The sequence below is a fragment of the Sebastes umbrosus genome, chromosome 8 (assembly GCF_015220745.1).
Source record: "Sebastes umbrosus isolate fSebUmb1 chromosome 8, fSebUmb1.pri, whole genome shotgun sequence".
Lineage (NCBI taxonomy): Eukaryota > Metazoa > Chordata > Actinopteri > Perciformes > Sebastidae > Sebastes > Sebastes umbrosus.
In genome coordinates this window covers 34758948-34776229 of record NC_051276.1, presented here as the reverse complement: position 1 = coordinate 34776229, position 17282 = coordinate 34758948, and the positions used below count along the sequence as shown (strand labels likewise).

The 17282-nt window shown below is 42.0% G+C and overlaps 2 protein-coding genes across 2 annotated transcripts in view; both read right to left on the bottom strand.

Moving 5' to 3' along the window:
- The window catches only part of LOC119492980 (actin, non-muscle 6.2-like), an 840607-nt gene that overhangs the window by 698473 nt on the left and 124852 nt on the right, over positions 1-17282 (bottom strand). The window lies entirely within an intron of this gene.
- The window catches only part of znf608 (zinc finger protein 608), a 58989-nt gene continuing 42487 nt past the window's right edge, over positions 781-17282 (bottom strand). The window contains 6 exon segments of the mRNA XM_037777847.1: positions 781-2880; positions 6213-6269; positions 6817-6964; positions 7094-7263; positions 9220-9661; positions 10464-12933. Of these exon segments, the coding sequence (XP_037633775.1) occupies positions 2861-2880; positions 6213-6269; positions 6817-6964; positions 7094-7263; positions 9220-9661; positions 10464-12933 (3307 nt within the window). The 3' untranslated portion in view covers positions 781-2860.

Sequence of the window (17282 nt, the reverse complement as noted above, 5' to 3'; positions counted from 1 at the left end):
AGTCTCCCCTTTACAGACATGCCCACTTTATGATAATCACATGCAGTTTGGGGCAAGTCATAGTCAAGTCAGCGCACTGACACACTGACAGCTGTTGTTACCTGTTGGGCTGCAGTTTGCCATGTTATGATTGGAGCATATTGTTTTATGCTAAATGCAGTACCTGTGAGGGTTTCTGGATCAATATCTGACATTGTTTTGTGTTGTTAATTGATTTCCTGTAATAAATATATACATACATTTGCATTAAAGCATCATATTTGTTCACTCCCATGTTGATTTTATTAAATACTTGACAAATCTCCCTTTAAGGTTCATTTTGAACAGATAAAAAATGAACTATTTGAATGGATTGACAGCTGTAGTACAAACACGTCTTTGTTCTGATGAGATGTGGCAGCGGTTTTGGCACCGATGATGAAACCGGACCATTCGGTCCATCAGAGGCTCTGCAGTGAGCTAGTTAGCTTGTAGAGGGGAGCATGGGAGCAGCGGCGGAGCAAAGGATTGTGGGACTCCTGATATGGGTTCCTCACTGACAGTAAACGTGTGGCCTTTTCACTTTAAGGATAAGTCCAGTGTTTTCCAGATTTTATCGTGTTCAATATTTTCAATATTTTCTCGTTTGGAGCTCGATACTCAAAACTCCACTGAATTCAGCATGTTCTCAAACTGCTGTTGAATATGGCACAGATGCTTTTATACACAACTTGTTAAGTTCCTAAAAACAAGACGTAAATATACAAAGTGAAATGGGTTTTCTTTAGCTTATTTTTGGTCATATACTCACTATCGTACCTGAGCAAACGCACTGAATCCCATTGAGCTTTGAGTACCGTGTTGTGACTGTAGAGGGAAGAATAAAGATGTTAACACTGGAATTGTCCTGCAGAGGTGCTGCGACTAAAAGTAGAACTGTTTCACTCTTTCATGTTTAAATAAACTAGCATGCACTCACTGGCATCCGTCATCATTCATTCACCTAACCCCAGGTTGTACCTCTGATTGAAGCTGCAGCTCATCGTTACATCACAAATCTCTGCTGATGATTGTTGATTATCTTCAAGACAAATAATAGGAGTCTCAAAACGTCACTATATCTGGTTGGATGGATGGATCATAAAGAGGCTGCAGTTTCCTTCCTCTCGACTAGAGCAAAACAATCTCACCATGACGTCCATTTAGTAGCTGATCTGGAGCTTTCAATGGTTTCACATCATCTTCCTCAGCAGGTGGAGTTTGTCCAGTTTGCATGGAACCGTAGATATTCAGATTCCCCCATCCTTCTGAGCACTTTAAGGACTTCTTGTACTTGTTTGCATCAAAGTTGATTCTCTGAATGGACCTTGTTCTTCAGTTTCATGGCATGACGTGGTAGAATTAAAAGCTCCAGATCAGCTCCTAAGTGGACCTCATGGTGAGATTGTTTTGCCAAATGAAAACAAAACTCTAACATTAACCAAGCAGTTCATTTACACCCAACTTTTGATATTTCCTAACACTAATCAAATACTTTTTGTGCCTAAACCTAACCAAACCTTAACCCAGCCTGGTCTGATTGGCATCTAGCACGACTCGCCGTCTCTGGAAACTCCCAAGAAACTTTCAAACTAACCGCCGTCGATCTAAAATGAAGGCAAATTCAGCGCACGCATGACTTATTTCTCGCCTCCGATGTTTTCAGAAACACATTTCGGTGAACTATTTTTGTAATACACGAGAAAAAAAGTCTCGAAGCGGCCCGACATGTTGTTTCTGGTTTAAAAGTTGGGAGCACACAGCCCACGAGGGAAAGCATTCGTCCAATCAGGTGCCAAGTGGCAGCCCATCAAGCGTTTAATGCTGGGAAACGACGCGACCCTTCGCGTCTAAAAACAAACCCCGCGGACACAAACCATTACAAACGCGGCAGTTTCACAACGCTAACCCGACGCAAACCTTCTTTCTAACCATCGCAGTGTCAGATGTGGTCATATGAGTCAACAGCGAACTGAAAGAATCTACGAGGCACAAACTGGGGTTAACATCCAGTAAAGGACACACTGATCATCAGGTCTGATGGGATACGTGTGTAACATTAATTAGTGGAACATGAACTCGGCTAATAAAGAAATAGCGGTTCTGGTTCCTGCTGGTTTTCCCCGCTCCGCCCGCTGCTCCCCGTGCACGGCTGATGGAGATCAACATAGAGTAGGATAAAGCATGTTAGTGCTCCGCCATGAATCTGTACAGAATATATACACCACTGGGTTCCTACATGGTACCGGGCAGGTCGATGTGAAGGTTTACTCTCACATAAAGACAATACAATCAACATGGTTACGCTCAAGTACAGGTTAGTAATACAAATGTAGCGTGTCAGCACTATGGAGGGAGGAGGACCACTTCAATAATCAGAATAATAAGGAGAATAATAGACTTTTTAGCTTCCTAATGCTGTTTCCCAGTAGGAGGTTTTAAAAATCAACACTATCGGGATAAGTCCTCTTCAGTACATTCAGTCATATCATCATAATACACTACGATAAATGTGCATTTTTATAAAGGTGAACGCCGCAGCGGCGCTCTGGGAGTTTTACACGCGCCGCCTGCTTCTGTCCAAATCCTGCAAAACCAACGAAAGCTTGAAAAGTCAAGTCATCTGGTTTCCTCCCGATCCGGCTTGCCGTCCTCTCCGACCGCTCCTCGATGATGACGTGTTATAAAACAGGTGGTTTTCATTAGTAACAAATGAAAAGAGGGTTTTTATCTTTAATTCTAGTTCTCTGCCTCTCAGCGAGGCGAAGCTTATTAAACACCATGGAATCGATGTCTGATAAATCTGCCGTTCCTCATGTGAGACGTCGTCTCTCACATGGTCCTACTTCTTCCCTTCGTTCTCTGTGGAGACAAAACACAGGCTGTCAGTCACACGTTGGCCTTTTAGCTATTTATCTTTGTAGTAACTCCCTTATTTATTTACTCTTCTGTTTATTTTTTCCTTTTATTTATTTATGTATTTATTTCTACTCATATTTAAATTTATTAATTTATTTTTGCATGTATTATTTTATTTATTTGTTTTTTAATTTTTTAATTTTCTAAATTAATTTTTAATTCATTTATTTTTTGCATTTATTCTTTATTTATTAATATTTATTTTTAAATGTATGCATTTATTTCTGATTTCAGACATTCGGATTCAAAACACAGGCTGTCAGTCACAGGTTGGCCTTTTATCTATTTATCTTTGTAGTAATTCCCTTATTTATTTACTCTTCTGTTTAATTTTCCCTTTTATTTATTTATGTATTCATTTCTATTAATTTTTGCATTTATTTTTATTGATGTATTTATTACTTTTTGCATTTATTTATTTTGTATTTAATTATTTTCGCATTCATTTTTTATTGATTTATATTTATTTTTAAATGTATGCATTTATTTCTGATTTCAGATATTCGGATTAAAAACACAGTTTTATTTTCCATTTTATTTATTTATGTATTTATGTCTATTAATTTTTTATTTATTTATTTATTTTTTAATTTATCTTTTATATATATTTATTAATTTTTACATTTATTTTCTATTTATTTTTTAAATGTATGTATTTATTTATGTATTCATCCATTTATTTTAATATTTTAATTATTCTGAAACATTATTTTCTTGTATATTTAATATATATTTACTTGCATGTTTTTTCATCTTTTATACATATATGTGTAGCAGCATTATTGGAAGGAGCCTGAGAACAAAGACTTACTGCTCCACTGTAACTGTTTTGCATACGACAAATAAGAATAAAGTGACAGCAGCCCAGACTGCAGGCTGACAACATAAACAGGTCCACACATTAACATAACCATTGTGTTGTTTGGAGATAATGAGATAATTAAGTTGTGACTGTAGAGAAACAGTTTGTTCACACGATAAGAAGATAATTAATTAGTGATCTTCAGATATTAAACATTAAATCTGCTGCTTCCTCAGCTGTTGTTGTTGTTGTGCGTCCTCCACTGTGAGCATCACTCCTGTTAACCTCCTCTATTTCACAGCAATTAGCATTTATAGATAACTGCAGGTAATCATCACATTATGCTGTTTAACGGCCCGGCAGGTTCCCTCGGCATTATTTCACACATTCAGACGGAGGCAGTGATATATAATAATGGCGTCTGAAAATAGATGGAAAACTCTGCAAAGTGAGTAACGGATGATGATTCAGGCAACGAGGAAGGAGCCTCAGTGAGTTCAGATATTTGATGTATTGACTCTCCAGACTTCTCCAACTCATTCTGCTCCCACTTTACGTTTTATAAAAGAAACAATTCAGCCAATTCATTTAACTTCATAAGATGCAAACTCAGTGGATAATCTCTGAGTCTGTGATCCACATGGAGAGCTGAAGAAGATATTCAGCACAGCAACGGACAAAACGTTTCAAAGATTGCAAGCTAATTATTTCATCTTAACTTGATTAAAGGGAGGGTCCATTATTTTCTTTAAGTTTTTATATCATTCTGTAGCTTCCCAGTGTTGTTCCTTATCTATTCAAATCTGAACACTACGTACGTGCGTATGCTATTTTCCCTTCAAGCCCTTCTAAAACTTTTTCTTGAGTGAAGATACTGGTATCATATGAAACTACAAAACCTAAAGAATCCATCAGTACCATCCATGACATGCTAGTTTACCGCGAAGGAAAGTAAATAATGCACCAAATTTAAATATCTTAAACGTAAAAAATAAATGTCGTTTTGGCATTTCTTGGAAATTTTGGGGAAATTTCAGAATTTTTCGGACTTTTTTATTTCCATATTTCAAACAATTTTTGACTTTTTTCAGGACTTTTCTTTTTTTTTTTTTTAAATTTTTTAGATTTCTTTTTTGATTTTTCAGACTTTTTTTCACATTTCTTGGAAATTTTTCGGACATTTTTCAAACAATTTTTTGACTTTTTTTTTTTTCATTTCCCGGACATTTTTCTGACTTTTCTTTTTTTTTTTTTTTTACCATTTTCCGACTTTTTTGACATTTTTCTGACTTTTTTTTTTTTTTTTTTTACCATTTTCAGACTTTTTTGACATTTTTCTGACTTTTTTTTTTACATTTCTTGGACATTTTTTTTTTAAACTTTTTTTGGACATTTGTCAGACTTTTTTTAATGCAGTTATCTGAATTTTTCAGACATTTTTCAAACAGTTTTTGCACTTTTTTCGGACATTTGTTTGACTTTTTTAGACTTTTTTTTTCTTTTACATTTCCCGGAAATTTTTCTGATTTTTCTTTTTAATTTTTTTGAAATTTTTCTGATTTTTTTTTAAATTTTTCTCACTTTTTTTGGACATTTGTCGGTCAAAAAAAATTCCGTGAAAAGCATTAAAAAAATTTAATGCTTTTCACGGAATTTTTTCAGACATTTTTCAAACAATTTTTGGATTTTTTTCTGACTTTTTTTTTTTTTCATTTCCCGGACATTTTTCTGACTTTTTAAAAAAAAAAAAAAAATTCTACCATTTTCCGACTTTTTTGACATTTTTCTGACTTTTTTTTTTTTTTTTTTTTTTTTTACCAATTTCAGACTTTTTTGACATGTTTCTGACTTTTTTTTTGACATTTCTTGGAATTTTTTTTTTTTTAACTTTTTTCGGACATTTGTTTGACTTTTTTAGACTTTTTTTTTCTTTTACATTTCCCGGACATTTTTCTTATTTTTCTTTTAAATCTTCCTGACTTTTTTTGAAATTTTCTGACTTTTTTCTGACTTTTTTCTGACATTTGTCGGACTTTTTTTAATGCTTTTCACGGAATTTTTTCAGACATTTTTCAAACAATTTTTGGACTTTTTTTCGGATATTTGAGCAGACCGTTGCTATGGGCGCAGCTCTGATGTCGGACTCTGGAGGACCGTTTTTTGTGTCAAAATATTGATTTCTTCAGTAAGTAGCCGTGTTATAAGCGGGATAATGTACAGCTAGCGGGTCATTGTTGTGAAAGAATCCCCGACAGGGCGATGCAGCAGCGGTTCCCATGGTAACCTACGTCACTGCTTTATGCTAACAGCTGAGCTGGCGTTTCCATTTGAAAAAAACGTAACAGAACGCAGATGGAGCCGCCCTTTAAGGAACAACAGGAAACCAGAGGAGCAGCTGATAATTAATGCGTGAACAAAGTTGGCATGAAGTTTATAACGAGACCACAGTCTGGTATTAACAGCGTGCTCTTACCAGTAGAGGAGTGACCCGACACCTGCTGACTGGAGACCAGCGACCTGGAGCTCAACCCTTCAACACAGAGCAGTAAGAACACTTTTTAAGGTCGTAGCGGCTCAGTTTTAAAGCGAGAGTGAAGATACTGGTATCATATGAAAATAGAAAAACCTGATGAATCCAATGGTACCACTAACTTGTTGGGAAGGAGGTTAAATAACACTCCAAACGTACGCTAAATTTTGGTGAGGAAAAACTGTCATGTCCATTTTCAAAGGGGTCCCTTGACCTCTGACCTCCAGATGTGTGAATGAAAATAGGTTCTAAGGGCATGAGCATATGTTTTATGCTAAATGCAGTACCTGTGAGGGTTTCTGGACAATATCTGTCATTGTTTTGTGTTGTTAATTGATTTACAAAAATAAATATATACATACATTTGCATAAAGCAGCATATTTGTCCACTCCCATGTTGATAAGAGGATTAAATACTTGACTAATCTCCCTTTAAGGTTCATTTAGAACAGATAAAAAAGGTTTGTGATTAAATATTTTGATGGATTGACGGCCCTAGTTGTCTCTTTAAATCAGCCGGTGTCGGTCTCAGTGTGTGTGTTCGTACCTTGGTAGATGTCATACTGTCCTGACATCAGGTTGTAGCTCATACCCAGGTGTGTGTGATGGTGTGTGTGGAGGTGTCGGGCGAACGACAAGTGGTTCCTCTCTCGCTCCGTCTCCCTCTCGCCCTCGGGGGAACCCTTCTCGCCGGGCTGTTCAAACACAAACACACATATGAACACATTGTTATTGAGCAGAAGACAATAAATAACTTGAAACTTGTGATTTTGTTTCTTGATTTTGTGCACGATGTTGACAGTAAAAAGCGAACGGCGTCTCACAGCGGGTGATTTCCCGTGGTACTGATGGCTCTGCTGCTGCAGCAGCTCCATGGCCGAGGACGAGGACGAGTCGCCGCTCTGCTTGCCGCTCACCGCTCCTCCTCTGCCGGGCGGAGTCACCTCCGACTCCTCCCTGCCCGCCGTCTTACCGTACAGAGGGTAGTGGAAACCTGGAGGACACAAACAGATATATTTCCGCCGACACATGCACTTTAAATAGTCACCTAAAACAAAAGATTTGTACATTTTGAGGCCTTTAGCTGCTAAATTTTAAGATGCAGTCCCTGAATAGGCCCCCTATAGTATGTATTTACATCATTAAATGTAATTTATATATAAATAAAGTGACTTAACTGGACTTTAAGGTGTAATTGGTGTTGTTCTCTGTTGAATTAAAATCCAGATGGAAAAAGAAGATGGACTTGACCCTTAAAACGATTCATTATTTTTCATTAAAGGTGCAAATTCAGCTGCAGCTTGGATACTTAATAAGTGTTTTGGGGTTCATCCCACATTTAGTGTTAACTAATACATAAATTCATTCATTATATGATATTGAGGAGTTTTTAAGAGGGTTTGTGGATGAATTAAGGGACATTAAGGGGTTAAAAACTCTTATATTTTCACTGTAAATACAAAATGAACCGTTTAAGGTAACATTAAGAGATGCTTTAATGCCCTTTGGTTAAATGGTTCTTACACCTTAAACTCTTAATATTTTAATATAGTACAAATTTTAAATATTAAATTATATTTAAGGTAAAATATTCCCAGAGATAATGTACGAGGAACACAAACTCTCTAAAATTTGCTTTTAAATTAATTGTGTATGGGGCGTTTTTAATTGTTTTTGTCTGGACCGCTGTCACTGAGTGATGAAGTAACACGATTGGTCGGCCAAGTGTTGGAGTTTCCTTATCGGCTGTTGTGCTTTCAAAATGAAAAGGCGGGAACAGTCCGTCATGCAAATGAGCCCGTCCGGCACGACGCGTCCGGCTCACGAAACGTGGACCAAGTGGCGATCTAGTTCTAAACTGAAACCAGATTCAGCAGAGGCTTAGACTATTTCTCCCTTTAAATGTTTTCAGAAGTAGATTTTGGTGGATTATTTAACCAAGGAGTCAGCAACCTGCGGCTCTTTAGCTCCTCTCCAGTGGCTCCCTGTAGATGTTTCAACATGGAGATGAATAACTTTTTTCTTCGTCTTTTGTTTACATTTTCATTTTTATTTATCATTGTTGTAGGTGTATGGTACGACTGTACGACGGAGTATTAGGGCCACATTGAGGAAAAAAATAAATCTGAGATTTCAAGAATAAAGTCATAATATTATAAAGTAGTAATTTTATGTTATTTTCTTTTTTACTCGTAAAGTTATGACTTCATTCTCCTAATATTCCGACTTTTTTTCTCGTAAAGTTATGACTTTATTCTCGTAATATTACGACTTTTTTACTCGTAAAGTTATGACTTTATTCTCGTAATATTACAACTTTTTTACTCGTAAAGTTATGACTTTATTCTCGTAATATTCCGACTTTTTTACTCGTAAAGTTATGACTTTATTCTCGTAATATTCCGACTTTTTTTCTCGTAAAGTTATGACTTTATTCTCGTAATATTCCGACTTTTTTACTCGTAAAGTTATGACTTTATTCTCGTAATATTCAGACTTTTTTACTCGTAAAGTTATGACTTTATTCTCATAATATTACGACTTTTTTACTCGTAAAGTTATGACTTTATTCTCGTAATATTACGACTTTTTTACTCGTAAAGTTATGACTTTATTCTCGTAATATTACGACTTTTTTACTCGGAAAGTTATGACTTTATTCTTGTAATATTACGACTTTTTTTTGTAAAGTTATGACTTTATTCTCCTAATATTGTGACTTTTTTCTGTAAATCTCAGATGTTTTTTCCCTCAATGTGGCCCTAATACTCCGTAGTACATTGTCTCTTTGGCCCTCACTGCATTAGACTTATAAACTATATACTTAGACTATAAACTGTGTTACCTTCATCACAATGATCAAATGTTTTGCGGCTCCAGACAGATTGTTTTTGTTTAAAATGTCTCTTTTGATAGTAAAGGTTGCTGACCCCTGAACCCAGACTCTTACCTGGGTAATTGTGGACCAGGGTTGGGGACACCCCTCTGTAGGAGCCCCCGCCGCTCTCACACATCGCCAGGTATGGCGGGTAGGAGGAGTGCTGGTACTGGATGTAGGGCTGCTGGGGGGTCATGGGAGGAGACACCGCCGCCCGGGCGCTCTGGGACTCCTCCGCCAGCCCTCCCATCGGCTCCTGGCCTTGATCGTCCAGCCCGTCCAGCCCGTCTGATTCCTCCACGTCGATGGCGATGGCGATGGCGGGCGGCAGATCGTGGACCCTGGCTTTTTTATCTCCTCCTCCTCCCGAAGTCATCTTGGCCCCGGCAGGCTCCACGGTAGCTCCCCACTCTTTGCCCCTGTCTGCTTCGCCCTCCTCGGCCTCCTCGCCGTGCTGCAGCTCTGAGTATTTGCTGTGAGCGAGGCAGTGAGCCCAGGACGGGCCGTCTGAGGGCTAAGATCGATGGGGGACAAGTGTTGGTGCTAAGTTGCAGTGTTTCCCCTATAAGTCTTAGTTAACAGTGGTGGGTGGGAGGTCAACTTCGGTCCACGTCTCTGTCCCAGTTTTGGGTTTAAAAGGCCAGTTGCTAAAACTTAAAGTCTAAATGTTAGTTTGTCTCTTTAGTGCTTTTTTGGAGGCTAATTTAGAATTTCTCGATGCGGCGGCCCACCGCTGCTGAATGACTATAGAGGAAACACTGAAGTGAACAGAACCATAGACAGACCATCTATCACTGGCTCTGGGTGGGATGTTGATGGAGGGATGACGACGACGTTTCAGGACAGCAGGCGGCCCCGTTCAGAGGTGAGGATGTGAGGCAGCTCACGCATGATCAAACTGAAGGAGGAGAAACAACCCTCCCAGAATGCCACTTTCATTCAATTCACACACATTGTTGTCATGGCTAGAGTTAGTGGTTTAAATGCAGCGTGATGAAATCTGTACAAGCTTTCTGAAAATATAAAAACCAAACACTTGTGTAATAGAAGTGTTTCTTTGTTCCTTTATGTGTTTTTAACATTTACAGCTAAATGGATTTACACATTTTAATTCTAAACATTAAAACATCTGCATCCATCGAGTACAGCTGCAGCACCACACCGCTGTGTTATTAGCACCTGCTGGTTCAGCTGTACACAAATGTGTGTTTGTAATCTCTCTGTGACACTCAACGACAGCGGTTAAAAGCACACCAACAACACCATCAGCAGCAGCAGAGCGGCGGCGGCGGTTAGAGGCAGAGGGAGAAACTTACACTGGAATAGGAAACATTTGAGTCCAGATCTGTCTGACTGTTCGGGTTGTGGAGGGACGAAGAAGAGGAAGAGGAAGGCGACTTGATGTCGTCGCAGTCTTTCATCGAGACCTGGTGCTGGTCCGCGATGATGCCGCCGCCGTGCACCGCCTTCACGCCCAGTCCCCTTTCCCCCCTCTCGCTCATCTCCACGTAGGACAGGACGGGTTTGGGACAGCAACCTTTGGCGCCATCCGGACCTTTACCTAGTCCACCGGCTGTCACCACGTGTTTATCGTCCTCGCCGTCTCTCGCGCCCTGCCCCCTCTCGCCTCGCTGCTTGGCGCCGTGCGTCTGATCGCAGCACTTGGAGGCCAGTAACATTTTCTGGTCCATGTAGAGTCCTCTGGAGTACTGGCCGTAGTACAGCGACTGGGCCAAGGCGGTCTGGGTCTGACTCATGGCGAGCTGGAGCTGAGACTGAGGCGGCCCGTCGCCTTTCTTTGAGTCTGAGTACTCGTGGGAGGAGCTTTTTTCGTCCTCTTTCGCGTCCTCCTTCCTGTCTTTCCCTTTGCCGTCGACGCCGGAGCTTTTGTGGAAAGCGACGCCACTGCTGGTTTGCCGGTCCGACTGCATGTACCCCTGCAGGTAGTAGGGCTCGTAGCCGTGGTAGTACGGCGATTGCGGGTCTTTTGACGGCGGGGCGGATGCTGTGGGCGGGGTTTTACCGGAGCTACCATGACTACTGTTAGAGCTCACCTCTGAGGAGACCGAGGACGCCGACTTGGATCTGATTCCATCGGAACGACATTCGGAGGATCCCCCGTCGTCCCCTGCGTCTGAGATGTCGGAGTAGGCGGGGCTGTTGTTCTTGCTGTCTGTCGCCAGGCAACCGCCGGCGGAGTCGAGCCGGGACGAGCCGCCGATGGAGGGACTGGGGGCGTTGTCGGTGAAGGTGTAGACCTTGTCGGCCTCGGCTCGGATGCTGGCCATCCTGCTCTCCTGGCTCTCCGTGAGTCCGTTCATGACATCCTGCTTGCTCAGGTGCTCCTTCAGAAGGCTTCCAGAAATCTCCTTCACACCCATTTTGGAACCACCGCCACCACCGCCGCAACCACCGCCGCCGCCACCGACACCGTCTTCCATTTTGATTCCACCGCTGTCGCCATTAGGCGTCCTGGTTTGCGCGTCTTTGTTGTGTTTGTCCTTCAGCCTCCGTTTCTCCTTCTTGCGGGTCTCTTTGCTGCAGGTGACCAGCGTGGCTTTGACGAGGCTCGGTTCCACCACGATGCTCAGCTTTGGTTTGATAGGCTTCAGGGGAAGGTTCTTACTGGTGAGGCCGACGGCGGCCATCGGCGAGGGCTGCTGTGAGGCGGCGGTATCTGCTGTGCCGCTCGGATACGCCGTGTTGGGTATGGCGATCAGTTTTGGGGGAGCGGGAGCCGGAGCGATCGGCCGGTTGGTCCGCGACTTGGACAGCTTCTCTACCTTCCCGTTGGCCTTCTTGCCTTTGTCGCACGGACCGCCCTTTTTGTCGATCAAACCTTCGGCTTCCAGCTTGGGCATCTCGACCGTGGAGTTCCGGTCCGGCACCATGCAGTTCTCCAGAACCACGGTCATGTTGGAGATGATGGGCAGATTGCTCAGGTCGTCAATCAGCCCGTCTTTCAGCAGCGAGGTTCTTCTGGTCTTGGGGTTGGCGGAGGGGCTGTGGTCGGTGCTGAGGAGGAGCCGTCTGTTCTTCGGCGAGCCCACCGTGGTCACCTTGTACAGAGGAGCCGGTTTCTTAGAGGAGCTGTTGGTGCTGTTTGTCTCTGAGAGGTCGTAGGTCAAGCTGCTGATGGCGTCCTCGCAGTCTGACAGTCGCTCCTCGCTCTCGCCGTCCTTCATGGGCTCCAGCTCCGGCTTCCTCTGCTCCTCGGCCTCCAGGTGCGCATGCGTCTGGTGGTAGCGCAGCCCGTTGATGTGCTTGTAGCGTTTAGTGCAGTTGGGGTGGGGGCAGTCGATGAGGATGGGTGGGGGAGGCGGCGAGGAGGCGCAACCCCCTCCGGGGTCCATGAACGAGGGGTCGGATTTGCCCTGCGGCGTGGATGGGGCGCTGCGGGACTTGGCCCGGATCCTCTTCCCGTTCCCGTTTTTGATGTCGTCAGAGGAGACCATGCTGAGGTCCAGGTCCGCCGGCGGTTTGCTCTTCCGCTTCCCGGAGGATAGCGAGGAGGTGCTGTTGGCGGGTTTCACCTCCTCCACGGTGAAGAAAGACGGAGGCGTCCGGCAGTTGATGAGGTTCAGGCTTCCTCGCCGTCCCTTGCTGTGGATGTTTGCGGTGGTTCCAGCGACGCCACCTCCACGGCTCCGGTGCTGCGACAGTCCTCTGACTTTAGCAGCGGGGGCCGGCTCGACGCAGGGCCGCTCCGCCATCGCCATGCGCATCCGTTTGCCCCGGCCACGCCCACCGGGCAGCTCAGGGTCACTGGAGGGAGACTCACAAAACCTGGACAGAGGAAGAGAAACACAATCACTTACTAATCACTGACAGCATGGAGATGCTTCAGAGATATGAATCAATATTCTGTTACTTTTATGTCTATTTCTCTCCTCAGATGTTCTCAGAATCATCTTGTAGTGCACGGTTCAGCTGTAAAATGAGAACGTTTGTGACCCGGCAGCCATGTTGAGATCAGTTGAGGAAATACCAAGTACCGCCCACATGACCGGAGCACAGCCAATAGGAACGCTCTCTCTCAGTGAAATGACCTGTGATTGGTCAAAGTCTCTCGTCACGGGCTAGATGTTCTAAAGCCTGAAAACAGAGCCATGAGGAGGAGCACAAGTCTAGTTTTCTCTCAGAACACTTGAATTACAATATGCTGAAAGGTTATTATTCTGGTTAAGGTTCTGCCTACTGCAGCTTTAAATACAGAAGTTACGTGATAAATAAATCAACGTTGACTTCTGGTTTCACACGGGATGAACAGCGGTGAAAGTCTGCTGTTTATTGACCCACACATCCACCCCGACCTCCTCCCTACGCCGTGTTTGAGGGTCTCTATACTTCCTGGTTCACGATCACACCGATACATCCAAACTGATTTTGTGGGATATATATATGAATTACAGTGCATTACTTTTCGTAGATCTAGCTACGAACATTGTATGAGAACATCCTGCAGGGAGACATTGAATACGTGTAAATGAAATTGTGTTTCCAATACACATACAACAACTCTGTGGGTGGAAATATGTAATTGCACAAATGAGAGGAGGACGTGATGTTCGCTTGTGTGAGCTGGACAGAGTGATCGGATCTCAATGTGGACACTGGAGACACATTAATACCAGGTGGAAATGGAATAATTTGACATCATATCTAAATACAATCTGGATATGAAATGCATTTTAATGCCAGGTGTAATGTAAACGGGGTGTTACTGTTTCAAACTGTATTGTTTACATCATCTTGACATTGTATTATATGTTATCATATGTCATCATATTGCATCCTATGGTTTCACATTGTATAAATTCGTATTGTTTCGGTTCACACTGTTTGGCCTGACGTTGTGTTGTATTGTGTTGACTTGATGAAAGCTTTGGGCTTTGGATGAATAAAGTGAAAACAAAGCTGTGTTTTCTTGTTGACTCTGTTGTTCTTGAAAGGTTTTAACCCGAAGAACAACTCGTTCATATCGTCACACAAATTGAACTCTTGTTCCATCAGACAGATAACAGATTATCATTCACGGCTCATGTGGACCACTTTACCCAGACGTCAAGGAGAAAAATTGATTTTCTTTTTTTTTTTTTCTGTACAAAGCCTGCTTCTCTCTTTTGATAACATAAAAACCTGTACGATCCACAGCTATCTGTTGTGTATTCACACGGCATCCGCTCCGCTTTGAAGTCTTTTTGATGCGGTTTACCAGAGCGCCTCACATCTTAACACTGGAGATGCTTCTCTCTACACTCACACATTGTTATTCATATCAAAGAGCTGTCTGTCTGCTGGGATGAGGGGAACGCACTGCTTTATATTTATCTACAGAGTAACGCTCCATTCTCCGAGCTGGACCCCGAACCTCCTGCATTAATTATGACACTACATGGCAGGACTCAATGAATGTCCTCTGACCTTGGAAAGTCTGTTTCTGGGTGTTAATCATCTCATTAATGGAACAGACTGCGGAGCACGTTGAGACTAGACTTCCTCGTCCCCCCTCTGTGATTTTAAAATGATCATATCTCACATTTCTTGTGATGTTTGTAATTGCTTTTTTTTTTACATCAGTGTGTCCCTGAATGTCACTGAAGCTGCTGGAACGTCCCTCTGACATTTTTTATGGATTTGTTTTGGACATTTCAAGGTTATTTGTTGCTCTCGAGGCTCTATCTGAAACGCTGATCGTTTGAGTGATGATTTCCCACAATTCAACTTTGTCTTCCAAAGCAGAAGCTCAACACTTGCTTTTGTTTTTATAAGATCAAACAGGGATGTCACAAGAACCGACACTTTGGTACCAAGTCGATAGCAAAATTTATTAAAACTTAACAGTAGTCGCTTTTCTACAGTAACACAGGTACCGTCAGGGCTCGAGACTAACGGCAAAGAACGGATATTGAAGAAGTGAAAGTCAATTATATGTTCCATTGCAACATCAGCGCCAGCAGCAGAGCTACGCTTCCACTGTTTGGGACTGAAAGCGACTACCGGACGCCAGTAGAAGTCTGCCTACAAAGAGACGTACAAAAGTAAAACTAAATCCCTACTATTAGAACTATTAGGACATAATGATTTAAATGAGGTGTGTTTGTACTGGGAAGCTGATTTACAGACGTCTCTTTATACATCCATGGACACAGACGCATTGGTGTTTTCAGTCCAAAATGGCGGCACCGCCACCGCAGTGCCATCTAGCGGCTGTTGTCAAAAAAGCACCAGAGATTTGTCTCTTTGCTTCTATAGTCTTTGTCCCATTGTACCGGGGACGATAGAAAATGTGTTTTGAGACGCAGTGAACTATCGACTCGTCCTATTTTTCCCTGATAACGCTACATTGTGAACAACAAATCTGTGTTGAAATCAGCAGGACGAGAGCTAGTTAACGTTAGCTGTTAGCTCTGTGAAGGACTGTGCTGCTTACCAGCTGCTAACAGCTAACGCTAACTAGCTCTCGTCCTTCCGATTTCAATACGGGAGGTGCCACTGATTTACATTATGATGCCTTCAGGCTCTATTCAGTAAAAATGAGTATTGGGAGCAGGTAAATTATAACGTTATCATGATGCGTTCAAATGTAATCTTATAAAATGTAGTTTTTGGTGGAAACTTGAATAAATCCAGGAAGGAAGGAAGGAAGGAAGGAAGGAAGGAAGGAAGGAAGGAGAAGGAATAATGAGCTGTTTAACTTCCTAACAAAAACCAGCATGCAAACAGTAGTAAAGGAGTTTATGTTGAAAACAAGAGATTTATTGTTTAACTGTTGTTTTTTAGCGTGGTATGGAATCGGTATTGACTACTAAATCTTTAGTATCGTCACATCCTTAATATCAAACTTGTTTTCTTCACGTGTTTAGTCATATTTTGTGCTTTTAATTTTATCTTTTGGTTCCAGTTTCATTCACAGACTGATAATGAGTCAATGGACAGGAAGCATTTCATTCTATTGAATTATATAATGAAAACGTCTTTCAGTCACCGCCGACAAAAGAGAGAGCAGAGCAGCAGAGTCCAAATGAAAAAAGCAATTTAGTCCCTGCTTTCTGAGATTAAGCTGTAATTGCCATGACAACAATCATTTACATACAGGAGCAATAATTGAGAGGCTTCAGCCCCGCGAGGAGGAGAGACTGTCACATTTTCCTCTCAGCAATTACAAAAAAAACCACTCTCCATTTGGGATGAAGCGCGTTTCTGTTAAAGCTGTTCAGTCAATTCATCCCTTTATATCATTTTAGCAACATTACAGCACTTTACAAAAGATAAAGTGCTCTTTTCAGTTAATCAAATAAACAACCAGCAGCAAATGAAAGCCAATAAGAAGAACAATAATAGATCAAACAGGGAAATAAACCAAGCAGAATCTGAATAATTATATGAGGCCTTTACAAGAATAAGAATATAATTTTAGGCGTAATGTCACCAGTCTGCCTCGTCAACTCGTCCTGCAGCTTTGTTGTTGGCGTCCTGATTCTCTGTTGCCCTGTGGCGACGTGACGAGACGATTCAACTTGAACAAAATGGTGTGTTTGTTGTTTTAGAATTTAGATTTATAGTAAATGGCAGCTGCAACTCTGTGTACATGGGAACGAATACGTTAGCAAACGTTGTAACTGTAATAAGCTGCCAAACAGGAAGCGCTGCTTTCTATATTTATATTTTTTATTTCAATTTGTAAATGCCGACAAAAGTTCTGAGTTAATTCACGTGAATTTTACCAGTCGGGATCTTGTATTTCCGATTATTCGGACACCACATGAATGCAGCACAAATGCCCTGTCTTGCTATGTTAATGAAAGTGAAACAGCATCGCCACGTGTGTCAACAAATCGAGCTGTGATTAGAGATATATGATACACCACACAGTTGTACCGGCAGGCATACGTAGCCTACAGTAGTGCACTTATACATAGACGTTTCCATGGTTGCCACACATACCGCGTGGCGTTTACTTGCGGAACGCTTGTCTACATGAGTGGCGCAGTTATACCTCGCGGATCCAAGCGAGTACGCAGGCGCAGTGTCGCTCCCCGTCTGAAAAGACCTTAATGTACAAACAAGCAGATAAACCGAACCGAAAACAGAACCTCCTACTGGACTGAACACCATACTGGACCGAACACCGT